This window comes from Brassica napus, chromosome A6 (assembly GCF_020379485.1).
Source record: "Brassica napus cultivar Da-Ae chromosome A6, Da-Ae, whole genome shotgun sequence".
NCBI lineage: Eukaryota > Viridiplantae > Streptophyta > Magnoliopsida > Brassicales > Brassicaceae > Brassica > Brassica napus.
The window spans coordinates 14,066,788-14,087,364 of record NC_063439.1 but is presented as its reverse complement, the minus strand read 5'-3'; the positions used below and the strand labels follow the sequence as shown (position 1 = coordinate 14,087,364).

Here is a 20,577-nt window from a genome sequence, read left to right as displayed (position 1 = left end):
TCCTAGCTTCTGCGAGTTCCACCATATCCCGGATGCTGTGGAGTTCCGGGTTCCCTGCCGCGGGGAATGTGCTAACAGCCCCCAGAGGGTTACTTCACTTGCTACGAGGCGTTCGTAGTGCGTTGTCGCTTATGGTTCCCAATACCCGAAATCCTCGTCCGAGTGTTGGACCGTTTCGAGGTTGCGATAAGCCAGTTGACTCCCCTTGCCATTCAGCATCTTATTGGGATCCTGATCCTGAGCTACGAGCATGGTCTTTCCCTTTCCGTCGATCATTATGAAGCGCTTTTGAGGTTTCAACTCGTCAAAGATACGGACAAGCATAGGTTGGTCCCTCGGAACTTTATGTCAGTGGTTAAGAAGTTCATTTCGAACTTCAACTTGTGGAAGAAGTTCTTTTTCTTTGTTCGTATAGACGCTGCATCCGTCGAAGAGAGTTGCATTCCACTGTTCCGGAGGTTGCCGAATGATCGTCCCTTCATCAACCCTCTTGCTCCGTTCCCTGAGGACATCATTGCGGTGAGGGATCTTCTCAGGAACGGTCCCTTCTTCTGGACTTCTTTTACGCCGAAGAAGGTTCGGAAAGCACTGAGATTCGTGCAACCCGGTCCTGCTTCGGCTGCGGACACGGGAAGCGACTCCGAACCTGATGACCAGAATCCCGTCGTAGCTCCAGTAGCTGTGCCGGAGTCGAGCTCTTGGAAGGGAAAAGATGTCGATCTTGGCGGCATAGAATTTTCGATGGATGACTCTATGCTTCCAGGATGGGATCCGAACCTTTCTTACGGCGATAGGAGTGGTTCGAGCGAGGTCGCTATTCCGGATTTCGATGATTTCTTTGCTGGTCTGCCACCGGGTTTTTATGCTCCTCCTCCTACGAAAGAATCGGCGAGGCCGAAAGTCGTCGCAGAAGGATCTCGCATCATCAATGGGGTTTTTGAGAATTTCTTGGTGATTGTTCTATGTATATATATTTTTTTTATAACCTGTCAATCGATTTTGCAGGGCCTGAGCTTTCTGGGCTCGGCCATTGAGGCGGGCCATAGATAAGCCATGGTCTACCGCTTCAAGGCGAAGAACGCGGAGCGTGATCTCGCTCGCGTGCAAGGCGAGATGTTGGAGCGAGAGGCGCAGCTTACTCGTGATCATGCGCGAGCCATCCGCAAAGCGGAAAGGAAGGACAAAAGGGAAATCATCGAGGTGATGAAGACTCGTGCCTCTCAATTCCAGGTTGAGTATGGGAACCTCAAGAATGCCTTTACCTCGGTGGGTGATTTCCGTGAGTGCCGCGGTTAGGTCAGAAGTCTTTGGAGGACGCGAGCCAATGACTACGTGTTCGAGGAGGAAATGAGCTTGATGAAGAGTGGAATGAATGAATGTGCCCACGCTGAGGCGCTCATCCCTTCGATCGACGAGCAGATTCAAGGGTTCTGGGATTCCATCCTGGTTTCCCCTGATACCGAGGAGGTTTCGACCGGGCTTCCTGACGGTGGCGAGGAAGTGGATCGTCCCGCGGATGCGTTCGATGCTTCGTTGTCCGGGGATTTTGATTTTGGATTATGAGAGGTGGAATAGTTATCGAAAGAAAGATGCTAGTCTTTCTGTTTTATGTTTTTGGCCGAGTGTGGCCGAGAGATTTGTACGGGCCTGTTTTGGCCGTTTTTATTGCTTATCGGGACTGGCCGTTGGTGGCTTTGAATCCCCTTACCGCTTTACGTGGTTATTTATATGATGAATGTTTCATTTTTCGAATTTTCTTGAGTAGGTTCGAAGTAAATATGAGTTGTCGTCTCATATTTAATTCCGATGAGACGTTCAATCTGTTGGTTTGTTCGTGATTTTCGTAAGAATTACCTATCTTTACGATTTTCGAGAACATTGAGATACGAACGGAGAGACATGGTTTAGGATCTCGTATCTTTTAGATATCATGCCTTGAGATGTTTGAGACCAGAGCCTTGGGTTTAGGGAAAGACCTAGGTTTACTTTCGGTTAAGGTTTGTGCGGTGACTAGCCGGCTATCGTTTTTCCTGTTGCGATTTCTTCCTGACTCGTACCGATTTAAAGTCCGCAATATGTTCTCGGCTTATATGACTTGTATGGTACGAGTCGAGCATCTTCTCAGAGTCAACTGGAAGTGCTAAACCAAAATTTCGGGTTTTTGTTGTAGCGCGCTTTTGTCCTTGTGCTGGACTTTTTGAAGATCAAAAGAGTGATCGAATTGCGTTTGTTTAAGACGGCTAGCGTGTTCGTCGGGGCCAATCGACGAATGGGGTGTAAGGTTTTGGTGGTCGCGTTTGGACAATTTGTTAGTATTATCCTCGAATTTTAACTTTTGCGACGTCTCGCAGTTATTTCGAGGATTGTACATGTATCTTTGAATGTTTGAAAGATGATAATTTTTACGATTTTTGGGCCGGATGAGGCCGCAGACAAGAGTCTTAATGTTTCCAGGCGTGTCCTGAAAGTTTCTTTTGTGTTTTACTGAAGCGTAAACGTTTTCGATAAAAAGGACAACGTATGTTGTAGTAAAAATTTTTGAAGTTTCTAAAAACTCGATTACAATAATGGCGATTTTTCTAAGTGGGAGTATCCGAGTATACGCACCCACTCCCCCCCCCTTTTAGAGAGGGGGATAGCTGAACTCGTCTTTTGACGAGCTGCCTACGTACCCCTTTCGAGGATCAAGCCATCTCGTAGTTCTGTTTCATGCCGCGAGTGTTCTTACTCGGCGGTAGATGTCGCGATGTCCGCCTTGACCATGTCGATCGTGGCTGGATCAACGCTATTTTCCGGATGTTCTGGTTGAGTTGTAGCGTGGGCTTCGGACTCGTGTCGAGCTTCGACGTCCGATACGTTTGCGTTGGTAGACGATTTTAATTCATCTTTTCCTGGGGCATTTTTGGCCGAGGATCGATCTATCTTCGTACGTTTGCCGTTTGCAGTTGCAGAAGTCGTGATTTGCCTTAACTTGTGCTCTGCGAGGAAGCATAGCCGCGACTGTTTTTGGCATCCCCAGATAGCCGCGACTCCGCTTGGGGTTGGGAATTTGAGACCCAGGTGGTAGGTCGACGGAACTGCCTGCATGGCGTTGAGCCATGGGGTTCCCATGATCACCTTGTAGATAGCGGGATGATCGACTACCGCGAACTCGACGATTTTCGTGATCTCCTTGGCCATGACTGGCAACTGGATCGATCCAAGAGTCATCGATACTTCGCCTGAAAAACCCGTGAGTGGTTTTGGCGTCGGAATTACTTCTCCGAGTTCGATGCTCATCCGCTTGAGAGTGTCGCAAAAGATTACGTTGACCGTGCTTCCCATGTCGACGAGTACCCTTCCGACTTCTAAGTCTCGTATGACGAGATCTATGACGAGCAGGTCGCAGTGAGGTTGATCGATGCCGCCGGCTTCTTCCTTTGTGAAGGTGATCGAGCAATTTTGGCCATCTCGGGGAGGAGACCATGTAGGCCAATTTGCACTCGACTCTGCCTTCCGTTGGTAAGCCTTGATGGCTGACACAGTATCGCTGCAGTATTTTTATCCTCCGATGATCATATTGACTCTGCGACGATTGTTATCGTTCCCCTTGTCGTCCGGCCTCCTACCGCGTTTATCCCCAGGCTGGTTTCGTTGAGGGGATTTTTCAGCGGATGGATTTCTGTCCGTCTTTGGAGGGCGATCAGAATCGAGGATGAGATCCTTGACGCTAGTTACTTCCGAGAGCTCTCCAGCGAGTAGCTTCGCGGCCAGTCTTGCTCCCAAGACTTTGCAGTTGATTGTGGAATGTCCTCGGGATTGGTGGAACTCGCAGAAGGTTTTTTCGTCATACCCTTGATTGCGAGTCCATGTGTTTCCCGTGGTCCGACCCTGATCCGAATTGATCGCATAGTTATGCGCCCCCTGGAGATCTTCCCCCTCGTGATGGACGTACTTGTCGTTACGAGAGTTCTTCTTTTTCCCATTCAGATCCACGTCTTTCGAGGATGGTCTTACCGCCTTATGTTTTTGCGATAAGACTTTAGTTTCTTCCTCGACTATGATGTAGTCCGTCGCTTTGTGGAGGGCATCCTGGATCGTTCGCGGTTTGTCGAGAGTTATCCACTTTATGAATTTCGACTTGTACCAGAGCGTCTTTCTCAGCGCGTCGATGACCACCTTGTCGCTTATCCTGCTGACCCTGGACATTATCAGCTCGAACCGACTGATAAACTCGCGGAGGGGTTCGTCTTCCCTCTGGGAGAGACTCCAGAGATCAACATCGGAAGTCTCTCTGTCTATGAATACAGAGTACTGTTTGAGAAATTCCGATGCGAGCTATCGGAAACTCAATATGGTGCGAACCATTCGAGCGCTGCTCCTTCGACGCAACACCATCGGGAGTTTCCGACAGCTCGCATCGGAATTTCTCAAACAGTACTCTGTATTCATAGACAGAGAGACTTCCGATGTTAATCTCTGAAGTCTCTCCCAGAGGGAAGACGAACCCCTCCGCGAGTTTATCAGTCGGTTCAAGCTGATAATGTTCAGGGTCAGCGGGATAAGCGACAAGGTGGCCATCGACGCGCTGAGAAAGACGCTCTGGTACAAGTCGAAATTCAGAAAGTGGATAACTCTCGACAAACCGCGAACGATCCAGGATGCCCTCCACAAAGCGACGGACTACATCATAGTCGAGGAAGAAACTAAAGTCTTATCGCAAAAACATAAGGCGGTAAGACCATCCTCGAAAGACGTGGATCCGAAAGGGAAAAAGAAGAACTCTCGTAACGACAAGTACGTCCATCACGAGGGGGAAGATCTCCAGGGGGCGCATAACTATGCGATCAATTCGGATCAGGGTCGGACCACGGGCAACACATGGACTCGCAATCAAGTGTATGACGAAAACACCTTCTGCGAGTTCCACCAATCCCGAGGACATTCCACAATCAACTGCAAAGTCTTGGGAGCAAGACTGGCCGCGAAGCTACTCGCTGGAGAGCTCTCGGAAGTAACTAGCGTCAAGGATCTCATCCTCGATTCTGATCGCCCTCCAAAGACGGACAGAAATCCGTCCGCTGAAAAATCCCCTCAACGAAACCAGCCTGGGGATAAACGCGGTAGGAGGCCGGACGACAAGGGGAACGATAACAATCGTCGCAGAGTCAATATGATCATCGGAGGATCACAATACTGCGGCGATACTGTGTCAGCCATCAAGGCTTACCAACGGAAGGCAGAGTCGAGTGCAAATTGGCCTACATGGTCTCCTCCCCGAGATGGCCAAAATTGCTCGATCACCTTCACAAAGGAAGAAGCCGGCGGCATCGATCAACCTCACTGCGACCTGCTCGTCATAGATCTCGTCATACGAGACTTAGAAGTCGGAAGGGTACTCGTCGACACGGGAAGCACGGTCAACGTAATCTTCCGCGACACTCTCAAGCGGATGAGCATCGAACTCGGAGAAGTAATTCCGACGCCAAAACCACTCACGGGTTTTTCAGGCGAAGTATCGATGACTCTTGGATCGATCCAGTTGCCAGTCATGGCCAAGGAGATCACGAAAATCGTCGAGTTCGCGGTAGTCGATCATCCCGCTATCTACAACGTGATCATGGGAACCCCATGGCTCAACGCCATGCAGGCAGTTCCGTCGACCTACCACCTGGGTCTCAAATTCCCAACTCCAAGCGGAGTCGCGGCTATCAGGGGATGCCAAAAACAGTCGCGGCTATGCTTCCTCGCAGAGCACAAGTTAAGGCAAATCACGACTTCTGCAACTGCAAACGGCAAACGCACGAAGATAGATCGATCCTCGGCCAAAAACGCCCCAGGAAAAGATGAATTAAAATCGTCTACCAACGCAAACGTATCGGACGTCGAAGCTCGATACGAGTCCGAAGCCCACGCTATAACTCAACCGGAACATCCGGAAAATAGCGTTGACCCAGCCACGATCGACATGGTCAAGGCGGACATCGCGACATCTACCGCCGAGTAAGAACACTCGCGGCATGAAACAGAACTACGAGATGGCTTGATCCTCGAAAGGGGTACGTAGGCAGCTCGTCAAAAGACGAGTTCAGCTATCCCCCTCTCTAAAAAAGGGGGGGAGTGGGTGCGTATACTCGGATACTCCCACTTAGAAAAATCACCATTATTGTAATCGAGTTTTTAGAAATTTCAAAAACTTTTACTACAATATACGTTTTCCTTTTTATCGAAAACGTTTACGCTTCAGCAAAACACAAAAGAAACTTTCAGGACACGCCTGGAAACATTAAGACTCTTGTCTGCGGCCTCATCCGGCCCAAAAATCGTAAAAATTATCATCTTTCAAACATTCAAAGATACATGTACAATCCTCGAAATAACTGCGAGACGTCGCAAAAGTTAAAATTCGAGGATAATACTAACAAATTGTCCAAACGCGACCACCAAAACCTTACACCCCGTTCGTCGATTGGCCCCGACGAACAAGCTAGCCGTCTTAAACAAACGCAATTCGATCACTCTTTTGATCTTCAAAAAGTCCAGCACAAGGACAAAAGCGCGCTACAACAAAAACCCAAAATTTTGGTTTAGCACTTCCAGTTGACTCTGAGAAGATGCTCGAGTCGTACCATACAAGTCATATAAGCCGAGAACATATCGCGGACTTTAAATCGGTACGAGTCAGGAAGAAATCGCAACAGGAAAAACGATAGCCGGCTAGTCACCGCACAAACCTTAACCAAAAGTAAACCTAGGTCTTGCCTTAAACCCAACGCTCTGGTCTCAAACATCTCAAGGCATGATATCTAAAAGATACGAGATCCTAAACCATGTATCTCCGTTTGTATCTCAATGTTCTCAAAAATCGTAAAGATAGGTAATTCTTACGAAAATCACGAACGAACCAGCAGATTGAACGTCTCATCGGAATTAAATATGAGACGACAACTCATATTTACTTCGAACCTACTCAGGAAAATTCAAAAAACGAAACATTCATCATATAAATAACCACGTAAAGCGGTAAGGGGATTCAAAGCCACCAACGGCCAGTCCCGATAAGCAATAAAAACGGCCAAAACAGGCCCGTACAAATCTCTCGGCCACACTCGGCCAAAAACATAAAACATAAAGACTAGCATCTTTCTTTCGATAACTATTCCACCTCTCATAATCCAAAATCAAAATCCCCGGACAACGAAGCACCGAACGCATCCGCGGGACGATCCACTTCCTCGCCACCGTCAGGAAACCCGGTCGAAACCTCCTCGGTATCAGGGGAAACCGGGATGGAATCCCAGAACCCATGAATCCGCTCGTCGATCGAAGGGATGAGCGCCTCAGCATGGGCACGTTCTTTCATTCCACTCTTCATCAATCTCATTTCCTCCTCGAACACGTAGTCATCGGCTCGCGTCCTCCAAAGACTTCCGACCGAACCGCGGCACTCACGGAAATCACCCACCGAGGTAAAGGCATTCTTGAGGTTCCCATACTCAACCTGGAATTGAGAGGCACGAGTCTTCATCACCTCGACGATTTCCCTTTTGCCCTTCCTTTCCGCTTTGCGGATGGCTCGCGCATGATCACGAGTAAGCTGCGCCTCTCGCTCCAACATCTTGCCTTGCACGCGAGCGAGATCTCGCTCCGCTTTCTCCGCCTTGAAGCGGTAGACCATGGCTTCTCTATGGCCCGCCTCAATGGCCGAGCCCAGCAAGCTCAGGCCCTGCAAAATCGATTGACATGTTATAAAAAAATATATATATACATAGGTAAATCACCAAGAAATTCTCAAAAAACTAACCCCATTGATGATGCGAGATCCTTCCGCGATGACTTTCGGCCTCGCCGATTCTTTCGTAGGAGGAGGAGCATCGAAACCCGGTGGCAGACCAGCAAAGAAATCATCGAAATCCGGAATAGGGACCTCGCTCGAACCACTCCCATCGCCGTAAGCAAGGTTCGGATCCCATCCTGGAAGCATAGAGTCATCCATCAAACATTCTATGTCGCCAAGATCGACATCTTTTCCCTTCCAAGAGCTCGACTCCGGCACAGCTGCTGGAGCTACGACGGGATTCTGGTCGTCGGGTTCGGAGTCGCTTCCCGTGTCCGCAGCCGAAGCAGGACCGGGTTGCACGAATCTCAGTGCCTTCCGAACCCTCTTCGGCGTAAAAGAAGTCCAGAAGAAGGGACCGTTCCTGAGAAGATCCCTCACCGCAATGATGTCCTCAGGGAACGGAGCAAGAGGGTTGATGAAGGGACGATCATTCGGCAACCTCCGGAACAGTGGAATGCAACTCTCTTCGACGGACGCAGCGTCTATACGAACAAAGAAAAAGAACTTCTTCCACGAGTTGAAGTTCGAAATGAACTTCTTAACCACTGACATAAAGTTCCGAGGGACCAACCTATGCTTGTCCGTATCTTTGACGAAGCCTCAAAAGCGCTTCATAATGATCGACGGAAAGGGAAAGGCCATGCTCGTAGCTCAGGATCAGGATCCCAATAAGATGCTGAATGGCAAGGGAAGTCAACTGGCTTATCGCAACCTCGAAACGGTCCAACACTCGGACGAGGATTTCGGGTATTGGGAACCATAACCGACAACGCACTACGAACGCCTCGTAGCAAGTGAAGTAACCCTCTGGGGCTGTTAGCACATTCCCCGCGGCAGGGAACCCGGAACTCCACAGCATCCGGGATATGGTAGAACGATCGCATGATCGCGAGAAACTCGTCGGTAATACTGCTTGCATCCCCTTTCTCGACTCCACGATGGGTCAGGACCGGGAATGACTTCTCTTTGGGAGGGGTCATCGAGCCATAATGAGCAACCCACCATGCCTCGTTCTCAGCGGGATGTACCGAGTGAGGCACGAACTCCATCTTCGGAACAATGAGCTCTTCGTAAGCACTCGCGGATGAAGACCCTTTTTCGCAATCTTTTTCTTGCTCGACATTTTTAAACTTCTCTTAAGAAAATAGAGGAAAAGGGTGGAGAGAAAGAAAGAAATTTTTTTCTTAAGAAAGATCTTAGAGAAAGACAAGAAAGTGAAAAAATTATGAAACAAGTTACCTCCCTTCTTATAGGCATGAGGATTTACTATTCAAGCTCGAACTTTCGGATATTAATTCCATCCATCACGCCTAACTTGCCAAACATGCCTAACCGCACGCTAGGATCCTACGATGCATGATCCTAACGGGCTGGGGGGCTAACTGTTGGGGTCAAAAACGGTTACGACGGAATTACCACCCGAAAATCCTCGGAGATCGTATTTCCGAAAGAGATAGTAAAAAGAAAGATGTAATTTTTGTAAAATATAACCAAACACGAAGTTTTTACGAAGAAGTATCCTTGAAGATTCAAACCAAACAAACCGAGCTCGGTCGTTGCGTAATTACCACGCGTACACGCCGTCTGGTCGCTACGTAGCAACCAAGTCCGGGTCGATATCGGCCGCTACATAGCGACCGAACGTCCGACCCACTCGGTCGCTACGTAGTGACCGAGCTCGAGTCAAAGCTCGGTCGCTACGTAGCGACCGAGCTCGAGCCAAAGCTCGGCCGCTACGTAGCGACCGAGCGCTCGTCCCGCTCGGTCGCTACGTAGCGACCGAGCGCTCGTCCCACTCGATCGCTACATAGCGACCGGGCTCGAGCCGAAGTTTGGTCGCTGTGTAGCGATTGAACTCTTCCGAACATCGATACGACACAAGTCCATGCATTCTCGTCAAACCTTCAAATGCTATCTCCCGAAGACCGTAGCAGGCGCAGTCCATGTTTTCGCTATTCTAACTCATCGATCAAACTTCGCGGATTAGAAACCGTGGAAAGTTCGTTCATTGTCACAAGAAATCGTAGTAAACGTGTCGAGTCGGAAGACGGCCCAAAGGGACCTAAAACACGACTCGAGGCCCATCCTACGATTTCTTAACCAAAAGCCCGTAAACCACAGCACGGTTTACGCTTGGTCCACAAGGAAGGATAAATGTCAAGTTTCCGCGGATAAATACGGAAGTTTTGAAGATAATTGTGAAGATCGGGAAAAATGGAATATCTCCATTTTATGCTATGACGGCTTAAGGGCAGAAGAGTAAAAGCATAAACCGACCTTGGAGCTAGTATATAAGAAGTCCTAGGCGAGGAGCATGAGGAGAGAACTTTTTCAGAGCAAACTTAGCACTTATAGCAATTTAGGCAATTTTCCGTTTTTGTTATTTCGAGCTGCGACTCAATTAGGTTTAGCCGTCTTAGGGTTACTAGAACTAGGAATCTCGCCGACAGCTCTCGAGCCTAGGCTTATACCTTGTTGTAAACGCTCATACGCAAATTCGGAATAAGATCTTCTTTGCTCTCTTTTTCGATGTCTTATTCTTTATCGTTGTTATTCTCGTGTTCTGATTGCTTGACGTGTGGTAATTAGCAGATATCCGGGTCCTCTGGGAAATTAGGGTTTTCCTAGTTTCCTTATTTAAACGGAAATCGACAATGCAAATTTCGGTTCCCACATAATCTAATGACGATCAAAGCTCACCCTAAGGAATGATTTTACTCTCTCAAATAAGATGTTCAATTGTAGTATTTAGGGATCTAATCCACAAGGAGCTAGGGCATACAATGGATCTAAACAGTTTGTGATTAAGCTAGGTAAATAATGAAAACTGTAAATTGCAAGTAAAGCGAACAAAACATTTGTTCAGTTGATTGGTTTGAGGTTTGTAAATAGTTATTAGAAAGCGCTAGATCTAGGGTTTCTATTCAGGTAATTAGGATTATAGAGGTATAAAATACTTAGGTTGTCAATCCTAGAACTCGACTCCTAGTGTAAAAATATCCAGCTTTCGCATGTGATTCTTGCGTTTTGACTAAGTCAAATATCTCAGCTGTCGCTTGTTGATACGAACGTCTATCGATGTTATGGTAAGAACGTCGATCGGTGATCTCTTAGACATGCTTTAGCGAGTTGATCGATAGGTTCACTAGTATTGTCTAAATAATTTTTCGTTTGTTTCTAGCAATACTAGCTCAAAGGAATTAGTTCTGGTACAGAACCTACCATCGTAGTTGTCCACAATCCTTAGTTCAAGGTTCTATTTAGCTACTCTAAAACACATGCATTAACTACAATTCTTTGAAAGATATTTATTACCTTAGCAATTCTATATTTTGGGATAATCCCTCTTAACCTTTTTGAACATCTAACAGATGAATTACTCAGACATAGTAAAGCAATTCATAAACATAAACTGAATAAAATGCATAAATAGATTAGAGTTAGAAATACTGGAGTTCTAATACAAATCTCTGAAGGAGTCTTGGATCTTCTATCCAAATCTACTATCAACCCTAAGTATTGTTTGTTGTGAAAAGTAGAAAATATGAAAGTGTGTGTTGCCTAGAACAATGGCATAACATATAACTATTAGGTTAAAATCGGCCAGAGGTATTTTTGTAAATGTGTTGTGACTTGGGATTTAAGTCGGTTGGAAACCTACTCGGGTCTTTCGTGCTTTGTTGTTGATTGACAGCACAGGATGTGCGTCGGTTGATGTTTGTCTATGGTTGTCGACCTTCTGACTGGTTCGATTGTCAGCTACGGGTTTCTTCTTATTTTATCTCCAAAACTCACCAAAATCACCACTTTCCTCCAAAACACTCTTGAACCTTTAAATATACTAAACATACTCCAAAACAAAATAAATAGTTCCTAAAACACTTATTTACCATAGCTAAAAATGGGTAAAATCCATGGTATATCATAAGACCCCATTCTCATCAATACTCAGTATGAGTACTTCGACCACCTCTGTCTTTCGTTGAAATGTGCCGATCGATGCTCTTGTGGGGTCGTATGATGCTATGTTTTGAGAGGCGTCGCTCGATGCTCTGTGTGTGTCGTTCGATGCTTGTCATCTGTTCATGCGTTCTAGTTCCAGTAGCTCTTGTATTGAGAGCCCTTTCCCCTTGTTGCTTCCAGTACTAATATGCTTGTACCTGGAACCACAAGAGAAAATAAATATACAAAAAGAAAAAACTAGTCTAAATCCTACACCTAGTCTAATAGTGACTAGAGTTCCGGGCAACGGCGCGAAATTTGATATGCTCAAATTACCATAGAGCAACTCTCTAAAAAAAGAGATCCATTGCAGTACTTAGGGATCAAATCTACAAAGACTCAGTGTTTCACACAATAGACTTATGGTTCTCAGATTAAGCCAGGTAGTAAATAATATAACGTAGTAAACAAAAAAAAGTAAATCGGTTTGTAAGTTATAAGGAGAAACGTTAGATCTAGGGAATTGCAAATAATGGATTCAAAACTACAATCAATGGTGCCAAGGGTTTGTCAAGTTGGATTCTATGACTCGAATGCAACAAGTAAGTTATCCAGATCTCGCTGTGTAAACTATATGATGTCTAACTCTAATCTAATACCAACTCTCACTGCGTTTCCGATGAATCAAACAAGCAATAAACAATATCGATAATGTGCAAATACAATCCTAAAGCAATTCTCGCTGTTAATGGATAACTAGTTCAGCATGATTAGGTTCAAGCAATCAATTACACTCTCGTCTCTCACGGTGATCATATGATTCAAGGTTCTAATGAATTACTCTAGATCCTAGTATGATAAAAAAATCCTGATGTAGAATATGATGGATAACCCTAGCAATTCTATGATTAGCAATTTGACATTAAGCTCATAAAATCCCTAGATCTAACAGGGTCATTACTCAGACATGAAAGTAGGAGCACAAATCATAATCTGAATAGGAATCATATAGTAAACTCAATAAAAAACCCAAAAGAGTTTTGAAGTAGACTCTCAAGGAATTCTTCTCCTTTCCAATACAAAAGAAAGCTTAGCCACCAACAATGGCTTTACAAAATATAGGTTAAAACACATAGGCACTTCTTTGTAAATAAGGGATATTTCTGGACCAAAATGAAATTCTTGTAACTTGATAAAAACTTGTTGGGTACTTAGCAGCATGGACCTCTTTCGACGCTCATGGTTCGTCAGTCGATGCTTTTCGCAGACTTCAATACTCGACAGCTTCTCTTTGCGCGTAAGACGGACCAATCTTCAGTAAAACTAACATAACTTCTGATCTAGGATTCTGATTGACCTTAAACTGGTGGAATTGGAAATAACACTCAAAGCTATATCTAATGTCAAAATATGAGCTCAATCACACCACGGAAAAGCGTCCATCCGTTGCTAAACTTCTGCGCGACTGCGCAGTTCTGCATCTCAAAAAACTCATTTATCTTCAAAGTCCAACCAAACGGACATAGACCTGTAAATGACCTAAAACATACTCTAAGTACATAATAAGAACTCTAAATATGGCTTATAACATGGCCTAAGTGATAAATTATGGGACCTATCAAACATCCTTTCACATAAATTCAATCTTTCTTCTTGTTATACATATCCGGAATCTTTCAAATAACTCACCATTGAATTCGTTACATTTAATATGTGCCGAATTTAGATTAAACATGTGACAGATGTAATATTAAAAAAAAAACTGTATTTTGAATTGAACTAAGACTAATTTGTAGTCTATTTATTTATCAATATCTAAAAAAGTGATCATGTGAATTGGATGAGTGGTGACTGAACTTAAAAAAAGTCCTAAAAATAGCCGTTTGTTTCTTAATGTTCCACCTCATCCTTTGATATCTCAAAAACGTTTGTCAATTTCTTGTGTGGATGGGGGAGGGAGAATGGAGAACGTAAAAGACGGAATACACGAAATTAACACAAAAGGATTTGGTTGGTTTGCTTTTAAAATGCTAAATGACAGATGAATACGGGTAAAAAGGCGTGACTCCCGTATATATTTATTTCAATTTACTCCGGATCTCATCATCTCAAAGCTTCACATCGATGGAGGGCTCGTCTAAAAACAATAAGCGAAAAAAAATAGATGAGCATATGAAGAAAAACAAGAAGAGACATGTGATCAACAATAGTATTAACTTAAATCCTGAGGAAAAGAAGATATGCGAAAGAACTGAGAAATCCGGGCAGGAGAGTTTCGGAGTGTTTGAGTTTCCCTGGATGAAAGATAGCATGATCTCCACCTCCCTTGATTGGAGTCTACCGGGATCTCCTTTTCCGTTCATAGATGATGGAAATGACATGTTTGAAGGGAGTAGTGAACTGAGGTTGCCAGTGAAAAGGTTTAGTAATGATATGTTGGAGTTTGAGGCATTTGAATTCATTTGGACTTCTATTTCCGATTAGACTGAAAAATTTTCTTTAACGTTGTACTAAGAACAGCGTTGAGGCTGTCCAGAACCAAACAAGATTTCTGAGGATTTTTTTATTTCTTTTCTATTTCGTTTCTATCGTGTTTGTTGATATGTAAAAGAGAGTATATAGGATTTAGTGAATAATAAACAAGTGCATTCATCATATTCGGCAAAGATAATAAAACAACATTTCTTATGAATTTTTGCTATTATATATATACACATATATAACATACGAATCTGGTGGTTCTTCCGTGATCAATAATGAAGAAATGGATCCTCGTCCATGTTTTTGGACGTTCAAATTGAGCTTCAAGGTAGTGTGATCACCGTTTCTCTCTCCATGTTTTTTATTGCTGCTTCAGCTAATTTTTGGAAAGAAAATGCATTGTAACAGACTAACAGTCATGGATTCAATAGAAAAAATTTGACACCTTTTGGTAATTAGTTTGATAGATTCCATAGATTTTTTCCAGCTTTGTTTCATAGAAAACATGGAGTGGATTGTATTTTGACTTTTCTTAACCTTTGTTGCAAATATTACTGTTGGTACCTTTTCTCCTTTGGCTGTATCCTCCTATGTGATACATATACATGTTTCAACTATAATACTACTACTAGGTAATAACCCGCGCCTTGCACGGAATGAGATTATGATGCAGCCCAACCAACGGTTACAACCTAACCGTCATAGTAACCTCTGTTTCCTTTTTTGATTTGGGCTTTCTTTCCTTTTGTTCTAATTACTATTAGGTTAAGGATTTTCCATTACTATGTTGCTTATGATTTTCTAGATATTATAAATAGGGATTGTATTCATTACTTAGGGGACACGATTTTGATAATAAGAATTATAAGGTTTTGGTTTTAAAGAGCTTTGCAAAAGGCACTGCGAAGAGTAATCGCGTTCTATCAATCTTGTTTTCGAGTTACCTTCGAACACAAGTTAACAGTTTTAAGATCAAACCCTTGATCTTTGAATCATATAGCTTCCGCTCTCTATCAGTTAGTATCAGAGCAAGAACGTTTCGGGAAGAATTCGCGTTTTCAATACAAGTAGTTATCGGTACCACCGCAACAGCACCATCCTCGCGCGCCATCACAACACCAACAACAACAACAACAACACCCACACCAACGCCATAATATTCCCGCAGAAGATGAAGCTGACCTCCATCGAAGGGTGTATTTTGAGGACCTCCATCAAAGACACAACTATGATGACTGCTGGGAAAAGAGCTTTCGGGTTGATATCCCAGAGTTTCACGGAGGTCTCCGCGGAGACGAACTTATCGATTGGTTGGTATCGGTAGAAGAAATCATGGAGTTTAAGCAGGTACCAGTCGACCGTCGTGTACCTCTAGTAGCAATACGTTTCCGAGGCCATGCGGCAACTTGGTGGAAACAACTGAAGCTGACGAGATCACGTATGGGCAAGACACCAATTCAATCATGGGATAAGTTAACAAAGCACCTGCGTCAAACGTTTCTACCGCACAATTACGAGAGAACAATGTATACGAAGCTTCAAAATTTGCGGCAAGGAAATCGTAGTGTAGATGAGTACGCGGAGGAATTTGCTTTGTTATTAACTCGTAACGAGATTAATGACAGCCAAGTTCAGCTTGTTTCTCGTTTCATTGGAGGCCTACCACCACAACTACAAAATTCAATGGCTCAGTTCGATCCAACCACAGTGGGAGAAGCACACCGATGCGCCGCTTCGTTTGAACAGCAGTCTCGTTCATCTAATTGGTCTCAATCTTCTACTCGAGGTCTTTCTCAAGACCAACCGGGTAGCAGCACACCGGCAACAACAACAAAGGAGGAGGGCGACACCACAAATCCGGGAACAAAACCACCGGTACATGATGAACAACAACTCCGACGATCAGCGCGTCTCAATGCTATTAAATGTTACGCTTCTGGAGAAACAGGTCACAGACAGTCAGCGTGTCCTCATGCGACACACCGAGGGTTACTAATCGATGAGACAATCGAAGAACAGGACGTCTATGACTCTCAAGATGACACTGACCAGCTCGACGAAAAGATCCATCACACCACCAGCGATACGGGACACTTACTCGTCGTCCGCAGAACTTGTCTTGCACCTCGTCGTCATGATGAAAAGTGGCTTCGAACAAATATCTTTCGCTCCACCTGCACGATCAACGACCGTGTCTGCAGCTTTGTGATCGATTCCGGCAGCAGCAAAAACGTTATATCGGAAGAGGCAGTCGACAAGTTGGGACTCGTTCGTGAAACACATCCCGCGCCTTACACTCTAGGATGGCTTAACGACAAAGTAAACATCCGTATCTCTCAACGAGTAATTGTTTCATTCTCTATCGGACCACATTATAAGGATCGCATATATTGTGATGTGGCTCCAATGGATATAAGCCACTTGTTGTTAGGAAGACCATGGGAGTTCGATCGTGACATTATCCATTACGGTGCCGAGAACACTTATCAGTTCACGTGGAACACTCATAAGATTCTCCTTATCCCATCCAAGGACTCTCCTCCGCCTTCCCCGACCCCCACCTTGCCATCGCCGGCCTCATCATCAACACCAAAAAAGCCATCTCTCATCTGCTCGTATGAAGCGTTCAGGTCAGAACTGGGTACGGAAGGAGTGGCATTGGCTCTGGTCCCGGCGACTACCTCACCTCTTTCTTCCGTCGCAATCCACCCGGACATTGCATCGGTGTTAACAGAGTTTCTAGATGTCTTTCCAAAGGACCTACCTAGTTCTTTACCACCATTGAGAGACATTCAACACCATATCGATCTAGTTCTAGAGGCAACTCTATCAAACCGTCCTCACTACAGGATGAGTCCTGACAAACACGAAGAACTACGTCGACAAGTGGAGGAGTTGCTTCGAAAGGTCACATTCGTGAGAGTTTATCTCCTTGTGCGGTTCCCGCCCTTCTCATTCCAAAAAAAGATGGATCTTGGCGTATGTGTGTCGATAGTAGAGCCATCAACAAGATCACTGTGCGTTACCGTTTTCCGATACCACGACTCGATGATCTTTTGGACCAAATCGGATCAGCATCAATATTCTCAAAAATTGATCTTAAAAGCGGTTATCATCAAATACAGATCCGACCAGGAGATGAATGGAAGACAGCTTTTAAGACCCGTGAAGGATTGTTCGAATGGCTCGTCATGCCTTTCGGATTGCCTAATACACCAAGTACTTTCATGCGAATCATGAACCAGTCACTACGGCCGTTTATTGGGAAATTTGTTGTCGTCTACTTTGACGACATTCTAATCTTTAGCTCTTCCATGGAAGAACATCTTACTCATATCCGTGATGTCCTGCATGTTCTTCGGCGTGATCAACTTTTTGCGGCAAAGCAAAAATGCGAGTTCGGTGTTCCTGAGGTCTTATTCTTGGGGTACGTCGTATCTGGTAAAGGATTAGCAATGGACCAATCCAAAGTTGAAGCAGTACGTTCTTGGCCACTTCCAACAACCGTCTCAGAAGTTCGAAGTTTCCATGGTCTCGCTTCGTTTTATCGTCGGTTCGTGGATCACTTTAGTACCATTATGGCACCGATAACTACTTGTATGAAAGAAGGCAACCAAAGCTTTCGAACTAATCAAAGCTAAACTAACGACCACACCTATTCTCGTGTTACCCGACTTCAACGAGACATTTGAGTTGCATAGTGATGCGTCTAAGCTGGGCATTGGAGCTGTTCTCAGTCAACGGGGTCGACCTATAGCCTATTTTAGCAAGAAACTGGCTGGTGCTCGCTCACGTTATAGTACTTACGATGTGGAATTCTATGCGATCGTCCAGGCTATCAAACATTGGCGTCATTATTTGGTGCATCGAGAATTTATTCTTTTCACAGACCATGACGCCTTGCGTCATCTGGATAGCCAAGCCAAGGTCTCTGCCCGCCATGCGTCGTGGATCGCCTACCTACAACAGTTCACGTTTTCAATTCGCCACCAGTCGGGCAAGACAAACCGTGTAGCAGATGCTCTCAGTCGGCGTCACAGTGTACTTACGACAATGCAAACATCTGTTACTGGATTTTCTTCTTTGGTTGAGCTATATCCGACGGACGTATTCTTTGGTCGTGTGTTTGAGGAAGCAACTAATGGCGTTTCTAAAGATTTTACTCTTCATGATGGCTTTTTATTCAAAGGTCTTTGTTTGTGCATTCAAGAGAGTAGTTTACGGTTGAAGATAATTCAAGAACTTCACAACGAAGGACATATTGGCCGCGATCGTACTTTACATCTTGCGTCTTCTTCGTATTTTTGGCCTTCGATGCGACGAGACGTGGAGCGTTTTGTCAAAAGGTGTACCGTGGGCCAGTTAGGCAAAGGCAAAGCATCCAACGCCAGTTTATATCTTCCTTTGCCTCTTCCCACGCAACCTTGGACTTCGATAAGCATGGATTTTGTTCTTGGTTTACCGCGCACTCAACGAGGGAATGACTCCATCTTCGTTGTCGTCGACCGCTTCTCGAAAATGGCTCGTTTTGTTCCCTGTAAGAAGACGTCTGATGCGGTGAACATTGCTGTCCTATTCTTTCGAGAGATTTACAAACTACACGGTCTTCCTCTTTCTATAGTTTCTGACCGCGACACAAGATTTCTCGGCCATTTCTGGCGATCCTTATGGAAGCTCCTCGGTACTAGTCTCGATATGAGTTTGGCGTATCATCCACAAACTGATGGTCAAACAGAAGTCACTAATCGTTCTCTTGGCAATCTTCTCCGTTGTTTGGTTGGCGACAATATTAAGAGTTGGGATGGTAAGCTTTGTCAAGCTGAGTTTACCCATAATCACGCACTCAATCGGAGCTTGGGGGTATTGTCCTTTTCAGGTTGTGTATGGAATTGTTCCTCGAGCGCCGCTTGATCTCGCTACCTTACCTGATCAGACGCGATTACATGGTGAGGCTGTCGACTTTGTGGAGGATGTACAGAACATCCATCGTCTGGCTCTCGACCATTTGACAACGTCCAGGGCTCGTTACAAACGTGATGCGGATAAGAAGCAATGCGAGCTCATTTTCGAACCAGGTGCGCTTGTTTGGGTGGTCTTAACCAAGGAGTGTTTTCCCGCGGGGGAATACAATAAACTCAAGTCTCGCAAGATCGGCCCTGTCGAGGTTCTTGAACGCATCAACCCCAATGCATACCGAGTCCGTCTTCTGTTTCATCTTCGTACCACTGATGTTTTCAATGTCAAGCATATTTCCCCTTATCATGGTGAGGATACCGGTGCAGATTCGTGGGCGAATCCTTCCAACCCGGCGGGACCTGATGCAGCCCAACCAACGGTTACAACCTAACCGTCATAGTAACCTCTGTTTCCTTTTTCGATTTGGGCTTTCTTTCCTTTTGTTCTAATTACTATTAGGTTAAGGATTTTCCATTACTATGTTGCTTATGATTTTCTAGATATTATAAATAGGGATTGTATTCATTACTTAGGGGACACGATTTTGATAATAAGAATTATAAGGTTTTGGTTTTAAAGAGCTTTGCAAAAGGCACTGCGAAGAGTAATCGCGTTCTATCAATCTTGTTTTCGAGTTACCTTCGAACACAAGTTAACAGTTTTAAGATCAAACCCTTGATCTTTGAATCATATAGCTTCCGCTCTCTATCAGATTATTATTTCCGTTATTTTTTAATAAGAAGACATTTATCTGTTTAATCTGGATATCGGTTATGTTTTAAGTTATTTTTTTGGTTTTTAATCTCCTAAAGTATAACTATCATTTTAAATCAATATTTATTTGGTTTGTTCGGTTAAAATGTTTGATGTTTTTGTTTTTTTTTTCCTCTGATAATCAAAAATTACTATTATTTGTTTGTTTTCATGTTATGAATCTTAGATAGTCGTGATGTCGAACCAATGGTTTCATATTATAGTTTCTAAACGGATAATTGTTAAAAAAGAAAAGAAAATTATTAAGACAAATCATTTTACTACATTTTGGTCGATAGTGAAAGAAGCATTAAAAAAAAATATTTTAGCTTCCAAAAAAATTAGATATTTCAGTTGTGGTAAATACTTAGTTATAAGGTGCTCACGTCAATGTGCACATGTATGTGTGTGTAAAAGTATATAAAGATGGTTGATAAACATATAAAGATAGTGTTAATTAATGTTAAATGATATTTTTTTTCAAAATAATGCATGAAAAATAAAATTCTTAAAATGAAATAATTTAAAGACAAAAATATTGTAAAATTTATATAAACTATAATATATAACTGACATATAATTCTTTAAATATATGTATATATATATATATATATGCATATAACGAA

General features: G+C 44.1%; 1 protein-coding gene across 1 annotated transcript; it reads left to right on the top strand.

Moving 5' to 3' along the window:
• The first annotated feature begins 13,704 nt into the window (after positions 1-13,704).
• On the top strand, positions 13,705-14,447 carry LOC106433881. The gene has a single exon (XM_013874723.3). It carries the CDS (start codon positions 13,886-13,888, stop codon positions 14,243-14,245), a length of 360 nt encoding a protein of 119 aa, XP_013730177.1. The 5' UTR covers positions 13,705-13,885; the 3' UTR covers positions 14,246-14,447.
• Positions 14,448-20,577: the final 6,130 nt, after the last annotated feature.

Bases quoted from the DNA above. Each gene is read 5' to 3' on its own strand.
- LOC106433881 (XM_013874723.3), top strand. From the start codon at position 13,886: ATGGAGGGCTCGTCTAAAAACAATAAGCGAAAAAAAATAGATGAGCAT.